General features: G+C 35.7%; 3 protein-coding genes across 4 annotated transcripts; 1 reads left to right on the top strand and 2 right to left on the bottom strand.

The window, feature by feature from the left end:
- Positions 1 to 648: 648 nt before the first annotated feature.
- Positions 649 to 2614, bottom strand: LOC133790998 (putative F-box protein At3g24700). Of its 2 annotated transcripts, none has more exons than XM_062228875.1 (2): positions 2348 to 2614; positions 649 to 2087 (listed from the first exon to the last, which is right to left on the bottom strand). In XM_062228875.1, exon 2 carries the CDS (start codon positions 2066 to 2068, stop codon positions 872 to 874), a length of 1197 nt encoding a protein of 398 aa, XP_062084859.1. In that variant the 5' UTR covers positions 2069 to 2087; positions 2348 to 2614; the 3' UTR covers positions 649 to 871. The 2 variants fall into 2 exon arrangements, with proteins under 2 accessions (XP_062084859.1, XP_062084858.1); XM_062228874.1 differs by having other exon boundaries at positions 649 to 2215; positions 2348 to 2613.
- A 3568-nt stretch (positions 2615 to 6182) lies between these two features.
- Positions 6183 to 8104, top strand: LOC133790997 (uncharacterized). The gene is made up of 2 exons (XM_062228873.1): positions 6183 to 7366; positions 7648 to 8104. The coding sequence occupies exons 1-2, from the start codon at positions 6286 to 6288 to the stop codon at positions 7683 to 7685; spliced, it is 1119 nt and encodes a 372-aa protein (XP_062084857.1). The 5' UTR covers positions 6183 to 6285; the 3' UTR covers positions 7686 to 8104.
- Positions 8105 to 11090: 2986 nt separating this feature from the next.
- On the bottom strand, positions 11091 to 12639 carry LOC133790996 (F-box/kelch-repeat protein At3g06240-like). The gene has a single exon (XM_062228872.1). It carries the CDS (start codon positions 12402 to 12404, stop codon positions 11271 to 11273), a length of 1134 nt encoding a protein of 377 aa, XP_062084856.1. The 5' UTR covers positions 12405 to 12639; the 3' UTR covers positions 11091 to 11270.
- Between the last annotated feature and the right edge of the window lie 2006 nt (positions 12640 to 14645).

Here is a 14645-nt window from a genome sequence, read left to right as displayed (position 1 = left end):
GTCATACCTGCGCGGGAATCTCTCATATTATCCCAAAGAATTGCACATTATTGTATTTTAGATGTTATTATTAATTAAAATATTGAAAGAGTAACAGAAAGATCCCGATTATGAGGGACTGCGTTTGTACGATCCTGGGCTTATAAATACAAAGCTCATAGCATCAGAGAGAGGGTTCAGATTCTAATTTTCCCAAGACAGTATTTGTATCTTGAGAGAAATATTATATTCTTTTCATCTGAACGGAAAAAACTCAGTTGACTCAGGTTCATCTGATCTTGAGTGTAGATTTATAATCATAGCTCTAAGTGGACTAGGCTATTACCAACACATTGGGACTGAACCACTATAAAAATGGTCATTGTCTGTGTCGTATTTTTCTCTTGAAGGTTTATTGTCGTTTTGACGTCTACACGTCGTTGGCCAAAAACGCGGTCAACACCATGTTTATGTTTAGCTCATGATTGAGGGGAACTTAATTTAAACGACTCTGTCTATAATTAAAAACCTTTTTTTACCTAAAGAGAAGGACTAAATTAATTTTTGTTTTCATTAATACACAGCTACCTTGTTCCAATTTCTTGCTTTAGTATATAAAATACTGGAAGTCATAGTATTTAAGTAAAATTTATTTTGGAGAGAGAAGTATTTCTTGCTTGGTAAACAATTGAATTTGGATAAATTAACATTAAAGCTGTTCAGAAAATACATTGTTTACATTAAAAGAAGCAGAAGAAAAGAAATCAGCAATAAATGACGCATATGGCAATCATATATACACATAGATGATATATGCTAACCATTTTAAAGTACTAATTCCAAGCTTTGAGTTTCTGTACTTATGCTTGAAATTTCCAAGTTGATCAAGCTTTTACCTCCTTTTGACAGAAATAAGACTCTTTACATAGAAACAAGCCCAATGCCACAATCTATCTACATCACGAACAACAATATCTCTGATCTTCTTAGTATGAAAGTTGTATGATATCAACTGTCCATCTTTTGATTCATCTATATCTTCCACAACGTGTATGAGAAACTCATCATTTTTCCACGATGATAACTTTACTACAACACCTGGTATTACTGGTCCAATAAGCAAATGTTTGGTCCAAGAACAAGCACCTTTAGCACCACTATCCATCACAAAGAACTGATATTCAAAGGATGCATTTCCTTCAGTGGACACCAATAAAGCAACTGAGTCATTCCACACAAAAAGCTCCAACCAATATGAGGAAGCAGCAGCAGTGCTATTTTGAAGATTTGGCAATGGTGTGATATGAAACTCTTCATCACACATATTAAAACGAAGGGTTGCATCACCATCCACGAAATTTCTCAGCAACCAATAACAATCTCCACGCCAAGATAGTCCATCTAGATACGGATACCCTTGTGTATAGTATTTACATAACTCTTGAGGCATGTTGATTTCTCTCCAAGAATCGGTTCTCAGAGTGTATACCTCAGCTTTGGCAGTGCGACTAGGAACAGACCAAATGGCTACAAACTTATAATCATCAGTTCTAGAATCATAACCAAATCCCATTCCAAAAGGAGCCACACCAACTATAGCCTTGTTTGATTGAGGGAGAACCCTGGACTCTTGCAATGCAGGGTTGCACAACATTATGGTCCCATAGAGTTTAACTAAGCAAATGATCCCATCACAATGATATGCCCAAGCCCACTGATCCCACCTACAGCTTTCATTCCGAAGACATGGAACATTAAGGTCTTCAGTGACAGAGACAATATGATCATTGTTTTTACCAACATCGCCATTGAATATGGTGAGAAGTGAGAATGTCTTTGCATAGCAGTCTCTTCCGTCGTGGTCGACATGAGAACAAGGGTTATTGAAAACTAAAGAGGTGGAGGGCGACATGTTTTTGGTAATGTTGAGGTGTTTGACAACAAATGCAGGGTCGTTGATGAGACAAGAGATGAAGGAGTACCATGACTTGTTGACGAGCTTGAGTCGTACCAGAGAATCCGCAGGCACCCACAACATAATTTCCTCCGCCACCTCTTTTGGTAAATGGCAGAAGAAGCTCATCTCCATTTCTTCTCATCAGTTCCCCCTATAAATATATGAATATATATATATATATAAGTAGTCGAATTATTTGAAATTACCAGCGGAAGTGCAGCTCCTCGCGCGCCCAGCAACAGTCACAACACGTATGCGCCTGGCGCGGGCGCGAGGGGGCTGGCAAGAACAAACTCATTAGCACATGAAATTGTTGAAACTGAAACTAGGTCTGGCTCTAAAAATATTATACAATGAACTCTTTTGATAAGCAAAATTATACAAAAATTAGAGTTAAAGATAGAAGCTGACCCTTAAAGATAAACCCACTAGAATAGTGTAATTGATAATAAGTTTCCTCTAGTGTAGCCTAGGTTTGCCGATGAGAAAGCTCCCTTTTTTTTCTATCGCCCCTGCTAAAACCGATGCTTGCGGAGCAGAGAACGCACTCGACGACACGGCACTCCATCATCGGGGCTGAGAGGGTGACCCTGATATTAAATGCAAAGAAATGGACATGTTGGACTGGATCATTATTGAGTCTTATTGGGTTCGGCCCTTTGATTCACATTTCATTTGCACTTTGCATCTTCCATTTTAGGAGGAAAAAGAAAAATATGATTTCGTTTTCTCATATTTAGATTTAAATAAATAAATTATTCAAAAAAATTAAATAAATAAATAATTTGAGAATTTCTTTTCTAAAAAAGATAATAGCATATTTTTTCCAAAATTTAGAACAATTATATGTATAGGAAAAATCTATAATAAAAAAAATGCATTTTTACGGGAAAAAAAAGTCTAAAATAATATTTTCCTACTTTTTTTTCTTTGAAAAAATTTCCCCAATAAAATTTAAGATTCAAACAAAGTTAATAATAAAAGAATTTCTATTTTGAAAATATGAAAGAAAACAAGGGTATAGTTTTTTTTTTTTTATTGGGAATAGATTTTATTATTATCAGACTAAGTTAATTTTATTATCTAGCCAAAGTATGCAAAGATGTGTTGGAAAATCAGACAATAAAATATTAAAAATAATAAAATACTGAAAATCTATAAATTTAGTCACATCTGAAACTATCCAAATAAACAAGATTTCAACCTGAAAATCATTTATAATTTATAAGTTACATGATATACTTTTATATATAAATATATATATATATATATTCGGCAAGTTACTAGCTAGAATATTCTAGCTAAAGGAAGATGTTAAAATCATCAATTAACATATACCCGTACCATTAAACCAACAAGAATAATAATAAACTTCTTCAAAAACAGCTAGAAAAGAAAAAAATTATCCTAAAATGGCACAAGAAAAACAAACAAAGAAATTTTTTGAAGCCTAAATAGAGGTTTGTAAGATTGAATGTATAGTTGAAAAATATAGTTTTCCAGTGTTTTTATTTTTCTTCAGAATATACTATATATATCAATGGAGCATTGTCATTAGCAACTCGGGTTGCACAATCCCTACGTGCACAAAGTGAAGCCTACAAACAGACACAAACAACTAACAAACATGCACAAAATAAAGTCTATACAAGCATAAGATATGCTAAAGATGGTACAAACCCCTCCAATGAAGACACCACATGATCCCACGAGGTCCTGTACCATGCAAGCTTAAACCCAAGAAATCTACATCAATATATTTTCACTTTAAATTAACGAGCCACTAATTAAATAAAAGACACAAAAAAATCATTAAAAAGACATTTACCTAATCTTAAATTGTATGCGTTACTGTTAAGATATGAAAGATAAAAGGGAAAATACTAATTTGACCTCTGTGTTTTTTCCAAATAAGCGACCGATCTTTGTGTTTTGTTAAATGACAATTCAGATCATGTGTTTTACAAAATAGATCAAAATAGTACCTTATACCTAATTTCGGTAAAAAAAAATTCAAATATAATATTTCATTATCAACTTATCGACCACTTTCTATACTTCTCTGAATTCATCACATCACTAACAACCCGAGATTGACCTTATGATTGAAAATATTTTGACCGAAATCGGGTCTAGAGTATTATTTTGATCTATTTTGTAAAACATAAAGTACAAATTTTCATAAACAAAATACATGGGCCGATCGCATATTCGGAAAAAACACAGGGACTAAAATGGTATTTTCTGAAGATAAAATTAATAAATATAAAGTATAACTAAGTAATGGAATACTTTGTGTTAATTCTATCGCCTATTGGAAAAAATGTCAAAAGACTAACCTCTAGTGGCAGAAGACCAACCTAAAACAAGGGTATAGTCTGATTGATATGAGATTTGGAAAATTTTAAACTTATTATGGAATTTAATTATTTTATTAAATATTTCTATGAGTTTTTTTAGGGTTAAGCTATGAAATTAGGTCGCCAAGGTCTTTTGCCACCTTGCAATCAATTCTAGCACAATTGATCACATACAATATTTTGTATTTTCACTGTGATGACGCTTTTGACCACAAACTTAATCAAGAACATATTATAGCAACAAATATAACATCATTACTGTGGTTATTTAAAAATGAATTGTGATTTGGTTGATTCTATTTTTCTAGATAGTGTTGTTTTTATCATATTATTATGGTGTGACAACTCTTTTTTATTTTTTTTGGAATGACCTTCTTTTAGGCATATGAGTATCCTCCCGCCTATAACTGAATCAACAGTCAGTTTTTCGTTGGAGGCTTCATCTGATTCAATGACTAGAAGTAATATCTAATTTCCTATAAACTGATGTCTTTCCTCTTTATCTATTTCAAGCATGTGCTTTACTCCCTCTTTCTATTTATTATTTCTATATCTAGAAAAAATATATTTCGTTGAATACTCTAATTCCATCTTGCCCAAGTACTATCTTGGTGCACCCTCTCATTTATTTCACATTAAGAGAAGCAATGATTAGTCTTCAAGTTTAAACTATATCCAAAGACTAAGTCTAACACTCCTCCACAATAACAAACATACTCAATATTATATACAGGATCATTATTTGATTGAACTTGTGTTTTGATAAATTATTTTTTGGACACTGTATTTTATAAAATAGTTTAAATAGATCCCTGAACTCAATTTTGATCAAAGTTTTTTGAACTAAAATCACAAATAATTCATCAAACTAACAATTCAGAACAAAAATACAGTCATTCTGCCTAAGTACTATGTTGTTATACTCAAATTTTTTTCATCAAAATCAGGTTTATAGCCTATTTAAACAATTTTACAAAACACAGGGTCTAAAAAATAATTTGTCAAAACACAGAGTCCAAACAAGTAATGAAGCAAAACACATAATCAAAAGTATAAATCCCTATATATATATAACCAAAATATTATTTATTTTTTTCATATTTATGAAATTTTTTCCAACTTACCTATAGTATAAGTGTATATATAATAATAATAATAATAATAATAATCCGACTTTGGCCATTTCCAAAAAGAAGAGTAAAGTAGTAAAGCACCTGTCATTTATTTATTTATTTTTAACGGGAAAACCATCTATTCTATTAAAAAACCCCCAAATACATGACATGTTGTTCCGATTTCTTAAATACTTTAGTCATAAAATAAGAAACTAGTCGGCAAAAGTATAACTAAAATAAAAAATGCAAAATATATATTGACGGACGAGCAGCCAACCAATTTACAAAATTCTCATAAACTAATTGAACACGGCAACTTTATTCTTTAATTGCATAATTGGGATTTGGATCGGTCAACCTTATTCCTAAAAATTAAAAACCAAAAGAAAAATGAGTGGAGTTGGAAGATACGGTTAAGTTGTTGGATGTGTTAGAGTTATTATTTGAGGGCATTTTAGTTTTTTCTTAATTATTGTTATTTTATATCTTTTGTCTTATATAAAAGGCTTGGCTTATTAGTTTTGTAATCTAGAATACATTCTCTATATTTTGCAATATACTCTAGCCTCCCTTTTCTCTCTTCATCTTTTTGCTATCTCTCTTTTGGGATTGTGTCTTTGCATAATTATCATGGTATCAGAGAAGGATTTATGGAATTGAATTTCTTAAGCGTAACCATAGCTTTTGCGGATCCAACTCCACTGTGAGTTGGCTGGGGGGTTGCAGGGGGCAGCGCGCCACCTGCCCGGGTCGAAGCATCTTTGCAGTAACTCGGTATGTGATTTTCGTGTTCATTCTGAAATTTTAGGGTTTCGTCAGATTGCAGAATTTGGGAACTTTTGTCTGAGATAGCATTTGGAAATTTGTTTCTGAAATGGCAAGTAATAGAGATGATTCCCTTCAATCCATTAGTGTGAGGTTAGATGGAAAGAATTATTCTTATTGGAACTATGTGATGAAAAAAAATTTGAAAGGGAAAAAGATGTGGGGTTATGTTTCTGGAACTTTGGTTAAACCAACAAATGACAAAGCGGATTATGCAACTTTGCTAGAAAATTGGGAAGTGGATAATTCAAAAATTATTACTTGGATAAACAACTCTGTAGAACACTCCATAGGTACCCAACTAGCCAAGTATGAAACAGCGAAGGAAGTTTGGGACCATCTTGCAAGGCTGTATACTCAGTCTAACTTTGCAAAACAATATCAATTAGAATCAGATATTAGAGCTCTTGAACAGAAAGATATGAGTATTCAAGAGTTCTATTCAGTTATGACAGATCTATGGGATCAGTTGGCCCTTACTGAATCTGCAGAATTACGAGCTTTTGCACCATATATTGCTCGTAGGGAGGAACAACGATTGGTTCAGTTTTTGATGGCACTTCGTGATGACTTTGAGGGACTCCGTGGCTCTATTTTGCATCGTTCTCCACTTCCTTCGGTTGATTCAGTAGTTAGTGAATTGTTGGCAGATGAAATTCGTCTTAAGTCTCAAGCAGGAAAAGGCATCCTCCCAGCACCCAGTCCCTCTGTTTTGGTAGTTCCTCCTCGACACTTTACTCACCATGAGAATAAACCTCACACAAAGGTTGGAGTTGATGAATGCAGCTTTTGCAAACAAAAAGGTCACTGGAAGGCTCAGTGTCCTAAATTAGTAAATCGTGCACCTCAGCAACAAAGACATCAACTCAGACCTCCTCAATTCGGTAATCAACCGCCTCATTATGGTAGCCAACCACAGTTTGGCAACCACTCACAACCTCGACCATACCGTCCTCCGCAATTTAATGCTGCTGCTACTGTACCTCCATCTGACTCGTATGATTTTGGGGCCTCATCTTCCAATCCTGCTCTTGCTGCCCTCTCAGAACAGTTTCAGAAGTTTCTTACCATGCAGCCACATGCCATGTCCGCCTCTTCTTCGGTAGGTCAGCCCCCTACTAGCTCTTCAGGTATGACATCCTCTACATGGATTTTAGATTCTGGAGCCTCGCACCATATGTCTCCACATTCGAAATCTTTTGTTTCCTTGTGTCCTGCATCATCTGTGCCTGTCATGACTGCTGATGGTACTCCTATGCCATTAGCAGGTGTTGGTTCTGTTGTCAGTCATCATTTATCGCTTCCTAATGTTTACCATATTCCTAAGCTTTCACTAAACCTTGTATCTGTTGGTCAATTGTGTGATTCTGGTTACTTAGTGTCTTTTTCTTCTACCTCTTGTCATGTGCAGGATCCGCAGTCTCAGAAGCTGATTGGGACCGGCCGTAGGCAGGGGGGTTTATATGTTTTGGATGAGCTGAGATTACCAGTATTTGCAGCTCCTAGTGTTGATCTGTCTTCCTTTCGATTGTCTCCATCATCGTCTAGTTTTTATTTATGGCACTCTCGCCTTGGTCAGGTTTCAGCTTCCCGTTTAAGATTCTTAGCTTCTACAGGAACCTTAGGAGATTTGCAAGTTCATGATATTTCTGATTGTAGTGGTTGTAAACTTGCAAAATTTTCTGCTTTACCTTTCAGTAAAAGTACTTCATGTTCTGTTGCACCTTTTGACTTAGTTCATTCTGATGTGTGGGGACCCTCTCCTATTGCTACAAAAGGAGGGTCTAGATATTATGTCTCTTTTGTTGATGATCACACTCGATTTTGTTGGGTTTTTCTAATGAAATGTCGTTCTGATTTCTATGATATTTATGATCGTTTTCGAGCTTATGTAAAAACTCAACATGCTTCTGTTATTAAATGTTTTAGATGTGATCAAGGTGGTGAATATACTTCAAATAAATTCTGTAATTTGCTTGCTTTAGATGGAACTGTGTATCAAACTTCTTGTACAGATACCCCTGAACAAAATGGTGTTGCTGAAAGAAAGCATAGACACGTTATTGAAACTGCTCGTTCTCTTTTGTTGTCCTCATCTGTCCCTAGTCAGTTTTGGGGAGAAGCAGTTCTCACTGCAGTCAACCTTATTAATAAGATTCCATCTTCAATCACTTCAGGTTTGTCCCCTTTTGAAAAACTATATGGACATATCCCTGATTATTCTTCTTTGAGAGTCTTTGGTTCTACTTGCTTTGTTCTTCGTCCTAGTGTAGAGCGTACAAAACTGTCATCACGCTCTGCACTTTGTGTGTTCCTTGGTTATGGTGATGGCCAAAAAGGATATCGTTGTTTTGATCCAACTTCTCAAAAATTATATGTATCTCGCCATGTTGTTTTTCTTGAGCATATACCCTTCTTTTCTATTCCTGGCACTACTCACAACTTGACCAAATCAGATCTTATTCATATTGATCCTTTTTGTGAGCATACAAGTACCTCTTCTCCTCAAGTTCCTCAAATTGTAGAGTCTGAATCTTCTCCTGCTCCTATAGTCCCTTTTCCACTTCATTACTCTCGCAGGTCTCGAGCTATTGATACTGGTTTTTCGCAGGCTGACATTTCTGAAACACCTCCGCCTACAGCTGTTCTAGATCCTTCTGATACTGTAGATCCTCCTCGCTATCCTCAGCGCACTCGTAAGTCTACTAAACTACCACATTTTGTTTATTCGTCTTATTCTATCCCTTTCACTTCGTTTTTAGCGTCTATTCATTGTCTCTCTGAGCCTTTATCCTATAAAGAAGCAGTTACTGACCCTCTTTGGCAGCATGCTATGAATGAGGAACTTTCAGCTTTGCACAAGACAGATACTTGGGATTTGGTATCTTTACCTCCTGGTAAACATACAATTGGTTCTCGTTGGGTTTATAAAATCAAGACCAAGTCTGATGGGTCTGTTGAACGCTACAAAGCTAGATTGGTAGCTAAGGGATTTTCTCAACAGTATGGTATGGATTTTGAGGAAACTTTTGCTCCTGTTGCAAAAATGACTACTGTCCGTGCTCTTATAGCAGTTGCATCTGCTCGTCAGTGGAATATATCTCAGTTGGATGTTAAGAATGCTTTCTTGAATGGCGATTTACATGAAGAGATCTACATGGTTCCTCCTCCTGGGGTCCCTCACAATCATGGAGAAGTTTGTAAGCTTAAGAAAGCTCTGTATGGTCTCAAACAGGCTCCTCGAGCATGGTTTGAGAAGTTCTCCAATGTTATTACTTCTCTTGGGTTTCTCTCAAGTAATCATGACTCAGCACTATTTGTTAAGTGTACCAATGCAGGTCGTATTCTTCTTTCCTTATATGTTGATGATATGATCATTACTGGTGATGATTTAGATGGAATTGCAGTGTTAAAGTCTCAATTAGCTTCTCAGTTTGAGATGAAGGATTTGGGGCCTCTTCGGTATTTTCTGGGTATTGAAGTTGCCTTCTCCCCAAAAGGCTATCTTCTTTCTCAGTCAAAATACACTTCTGACATTATTGACCGTGCTCGTCTTACAGATACAAAAGTAGTTGCCACTCCTTTTGAGCTCAATGTTCAGTATTCTCCTTCTGATGGCACTCCCTTGCATGATCCTACTTTGTATCGCACTATTGTTGGCAGTTTGGTTTATCTCACTATCACTCGCCCTGACATTGCATATGCTGTTCACATTGTTAGTCAATTTGTTGCCTCTCCTACTACTGTTCACTGGGCAGCTGTTCTTCGCATTTTGAGGTATCTTCGGGGTACTATCTTTCAAAGCCTTTTGTTTCCCTCCACTTCTTCCTTGGAGCTGCGTGCATACTCTGATGCTGATCATGGTCGTGATCCCACGGATCGGAAGTCTGTTACTGGTTTCTGTATCTTTTTGGGTGATTCTCTTATTTCTTGGAAAAGTAAGAAACAAACTGTTGTCTCCCAATCTTCCACTGAAGCAGAGTACCGCGCTATGTCATCTACTACCAAAGAAATTGTTTGGTTAAGATGGCTGCTTGTAGATATGGGTGTATGCCATTCTCAACCCACTCCTATGTATTGTGACAATCAGAGTGCCATCCAGATTGCTCACAACTCAGTTTTTCATGAACGCACCAAGCACATTGAGATTGATTGTCACTTCACTCGCCACCACCTGAAGCTTGGCACTATCACTTTGCCTTTTGTTCCTTCTTCTTTACAGATTGCTGACTTCTTTACTAAGTCTCATTCTATTTCTCGTTTTCAATTTCTAGTTGGCAAACTCTCGATGCTTATTGTTGCTGCATCGTGAGTTTGAGGGGGGGTGTTAGAGTTATTATTTGAGGGCATTTTAGTCTTTTCTTAATTATTGTTATTTTATATCTTTTGCCTTATATAAAAGGCTTGGCTTATTAGTTTTGTAATCTAGAATACATTCTCTATATTTTGCAATATACTCTAGCCTCCCTTTTCTCTCTTCATCTTTTTGCTATCTCTCTTTTGGGATTGTGTCTTTGCATAATTATCAGGATAGTAGTAAGTAATAACATGATTCATTAACAAGAAAACTACTACGAATATCCTCCACTGTTTTTGTTCATTTCGTTCAGCAGTATTTGGTATGAGGTACCCTCAAATCAAATAAGATACATTTGAAAATACAAACTTCCAAACTATTAATTATAAATTTACTGATAAATTTGACATCACCATCTTCAAAAAAACCAAACTCATACCAAACACATCAAAGTATTTTTATCAATATATAAAAACATTTTTTATTAAAAAAAATGTATGTCGGTCCCGGAATGTATTCCGATTATTTTTTCTTTCTCTAGTAAACCAAAAAGTAAGTTGATCGAATAAAGATAAGGTATACTCATTAGAATTTAGAAACTTATAATATAGACATTACATATCATGTACTTTACATATCCATAAGCATAATCAAAAGTGCAAGTAACAATAAATAAATAAACTCCTTTGTACAATACAAAGCAAAAAATAAAGTAAAGGAGAAGGCTCTCTCCTATCTCATTCCTTATTTGTTTGTACGGAAACCAAACTCTTCACGTAAGAAAAAGCTCGACACCCAATTCCATCCAAACCTTCTACCTTTATATTCCTGAGATTATGGGTGCGAACGTTGTAAGACACTACCTCCTTATAGTTGGCAGATCTCATGACAAACTCTTCTTCATTACAAAAGCCCAATGGGCAATCAATTCCTTTAAAAGGCCCAATTGTCAAACCCTTCTTCCAAGAATGACGCCCATTAACACATTCCTTCATGACCCAAATATCAACAGTGACCGGAGTTCCTTTACCTCCAGGACAGAAAAAGAGAGCAACGGAATCATTCCAAACCCCGAGGCTCATCCACTGCGACTTCGCCGTTTGAAGAATTTCCGGCAACGGCTCGGTACGGAACACCTCATCGGACATGTCGAAAGACTGGATCATGAACCTCGGCCCCGACATGAGCCAGTAGAAAGCTCCATTGAAGTAAGTGTCGATGTGAAGACTCGGAAAGTAATCGGTCCCGGAATCGATTCCAATCTCTTTCCATGAGTCGAATCTCAAGCTGTAAACCTCAGCTCTCGGATAAAGAGAATGGTCACGCCCAAACCTGACGACTTTATAGTCATTGCTCCCGGAATCATACCCGAACCCGACTCCTTGCAATACGAACCGACCCATGAGACCGGGTTTGGGCAAAACCCGGGATTTTTTCATAGCCTGATTGGATAAGATAATGTTGTGATAGTAATCGGCAACACAAACGATACCGTTGCAATGACTTACCGTGAGGCAACTCATATCCTTCTCGCCCGGTATGATTGGAAGGTTCAAGTCTTCGGCGACAGAAGAATCGGTGTCGTTTTGGTTGGAATTCGAAAGCGAGATCAAAGCGAAAAGCTCTTTGTAGCTGTAAACTGGGGTGTCGTATATGTGTAGACAACTCACGGCAATGTTTGGAGAGGAGAAGATATTGCTGTCGTTTTGGTTTCGGAGATGTTTAGCGACGAAAGATGGATCCTCGAGAAGGAAATTCACGAGCTTGTACCAATACTTGCCAACGCACTTGAATTGGATCAAAGACTCAGGAGGAAGCCATGACATGATCTCTATGATCAACTCTTCCGGAAGATTAAGGGAGCTCGCCATATTCTTTTTCTTCTTGATTCCAAAATCTCTTTATCTCAAAAGCACTTTAAATTGAAAAATACTTGTGGTGGAGTAGTTGTGTACGTATATATAGATTTAAATTGAAAAAGAAAGTGTTGAAATTATGGTGAAAGAAGCTAGCTTGTTTGAAAAGTGGATAAATAGTAGTAGACTAGTAGGTTTAATGGATCAATTTTAAAGCTACCAACTTGGCATTTAAAAGTTGACAGATCAGCATAAGGCGGGTGGGCGTGGCGTGGCGAGAGGACAACTTGGCCTTTAGATGTGGTGGTGTGTGGTGGTGCTTTCCTTTTCTTTTGCGGAGAAATATCCTTTTTTCTTCTTGTCCTCTTTGATGTAAATTTTCTTAAAATGCGATTAGGAAGGATATCACATATATATTTTGGTTGCGTACACGCTTTGGAAGGCAAAGGCAATGTTTGTAAGAGCTAACTATGTCCAGAAGGGTCTTTTGACACCGCACATGGGATTATCATTAGCAGTGGGAAAGTTGGGCGTGTTTAATAATATAGTAGAGTTTTGGTAGTCAATAGATGATTTGACATTAAAAAAAGAACAACGTAGAAATACAAGAATGGAACAAATGAAAAATGGTTGAGTCATTGAAGAAATTAAAGAAAATTGCAAGGTCAGATCAACAATCTTTTTACTTTATTATTATTTTCTTATTCTTATACTGGTGCCGATGAATCTGAATTTTTAATTTATTTAATTGAAAACTTCCGAAGTAATTAAAAGAAAGAAAGAAGATCAATCGCTACCGCGTCATATTCAAGTAGATACCAAGCGGTTTCCCTTTTTCAATTTATTAAAAAAATATCAATAATATTATAAAATAATATAATATAGAGAAAGTAACAGGAGAAGAGATAAGTCAAGGTCAAAGCCAATCAGAAATTTTTTTAAGTATTTTATTTCAACGGGGTGATCTCCTATTTTTACAAATATGTGAGTGATAGATTATGAAACTAAAGAAAATGAATGGTAATTATAATTAATTGAAAAGATTTTGTCATCCATATATATATATATTTATTATTTATAATACTCTCCCTTGAATGTCCATAATAATTACCTCGTTAAAATTTTTGACAAAAAAAAAGTCAGTAGGACAAAAAACTCGGTCAAGGAAAAAAGAGTGCAGTATGAAATCACTTTGATCTTGTGAACCATCTTCTCGAATACTGATGTTGGTAATGATTTTGTGAATAAATCTGCAAGATTGTCACTTGATCGAATTTGTTGAACAACGATATCACCATTCTCTTGAAGATTGTGTGTAAAGAAGAATTTTGGTAAAATGTGTTTAGTTCTATCTTCTGTAATGTACTCTCCTTTCAGTTGAGCGATGCAAGTAGCATTACCTTCATAGAGAACTATTGACACTTCTGTATTGGTTGTTAATCCACATGTTCCCCGAATATGTTGTGTCATTAATCTTAACTATACATATTCTCAATTTGCCTTGTGAATTGCAAGTATCTCAGCATGATTTGAGGAAGTAGCCACCAGAGTTTGCTTTGTTGACCGCCAAGATATAGCAGTGTCACCGCATGTGAACAAATAGTTTGTTTGAGATCTAGCCTTATGTGGATTAGATAAATATCCTGCATCTGCGTAGCCAATTAGTTGTGACCCACAATTATTAGAATAGAACAATCATTTATCAATAGTACCCTGAAGACAGCGAAGTATGTGCTTAATCCCTTTCCAATGTCTATATGTTGGAGCAGAATTAATCTTGCTAATAAATTGATAGAAAATGTTATATCAGGTCTTGTACAGTTAGCAAGATACATTAATGCTCTTATTGCACTAAGATATGGTACTTCAGGACCAAGGAGCTTTTCATGTTCTTCTCTAGGTCGGAAAGGGTCTTTTTTCACATCAAGTGATCTAACTACCATTGGGCTACTCAATGGGTGTGATTTATCCATATAAAACCGTTTTAAAATCTTTTCAACATAAATTGATTGATGAATGAAAATCCCATTTTTTAAATGCTCAATTTGTAAACCAAGACAAAAATTTGTTTTTCCAAAATCTTTCATCTCGAACTCTTTCTTTAAATATTCTACAACTTCTGAAAGTTTTCAAGAGTTCCAATAATATTCAAGTCATCAACATAAACAGCAATGATAACAAGCTCAGAACTTGAATTTTTTTATAAAAACACATGGGCAAATAGGATCATTTGTATATCATTCCTTTATTAAATAT

This window comes from Humulus lupulus, chromosome 7, assembly GCF_963169125.1.
Source record: "Humulus lupulus chromosome 7, drHumLupu1.1, whole genome shotgun sequence".
Lineage (NCBI taxonomy): Eukaryota > Viridiplantae > Streptophyta > Magnoliopsida > Rosales > Cannabaceae > Humulus > Humulus lupulus.
Note: the sequence above shows the minus strand (reverse complement) of the source record. Positions and strands in the feature narration are given on the sequence as shown.

Bases quoted from the DNA above. Each gene is read 5' to 3' on its own strand.
- LOC133790996 (XM_062228872.1), bottom strand. From the start codon at position 12,404: ATGGCGAGCTCCCTTAATCTTCCGGAAGAGTTGATCATAGAGATCATG.
- LOC133790998 (XM_062228875.1), bottom strand. From the start codon at position 2,068: ATGGAGATGAGCTTCTTCTGCCATTTACCAAAAGAGGTGGCGGAGGAA.
- LOC133790997 (XM_062228873.1), top strand. From the start codon at position 6,286: ATGGCAAGTAATAGAGATGATTCCCTTCAATCCATTAGTGTGAGGTTA. The intron at 7,367-7,647 runs GTATGACATCCT...TGTCATGTGCAG, and splicing joins GCCCCCTACTAGCTCTTCAG to GATCCGCAGTCTCAGAAGCT.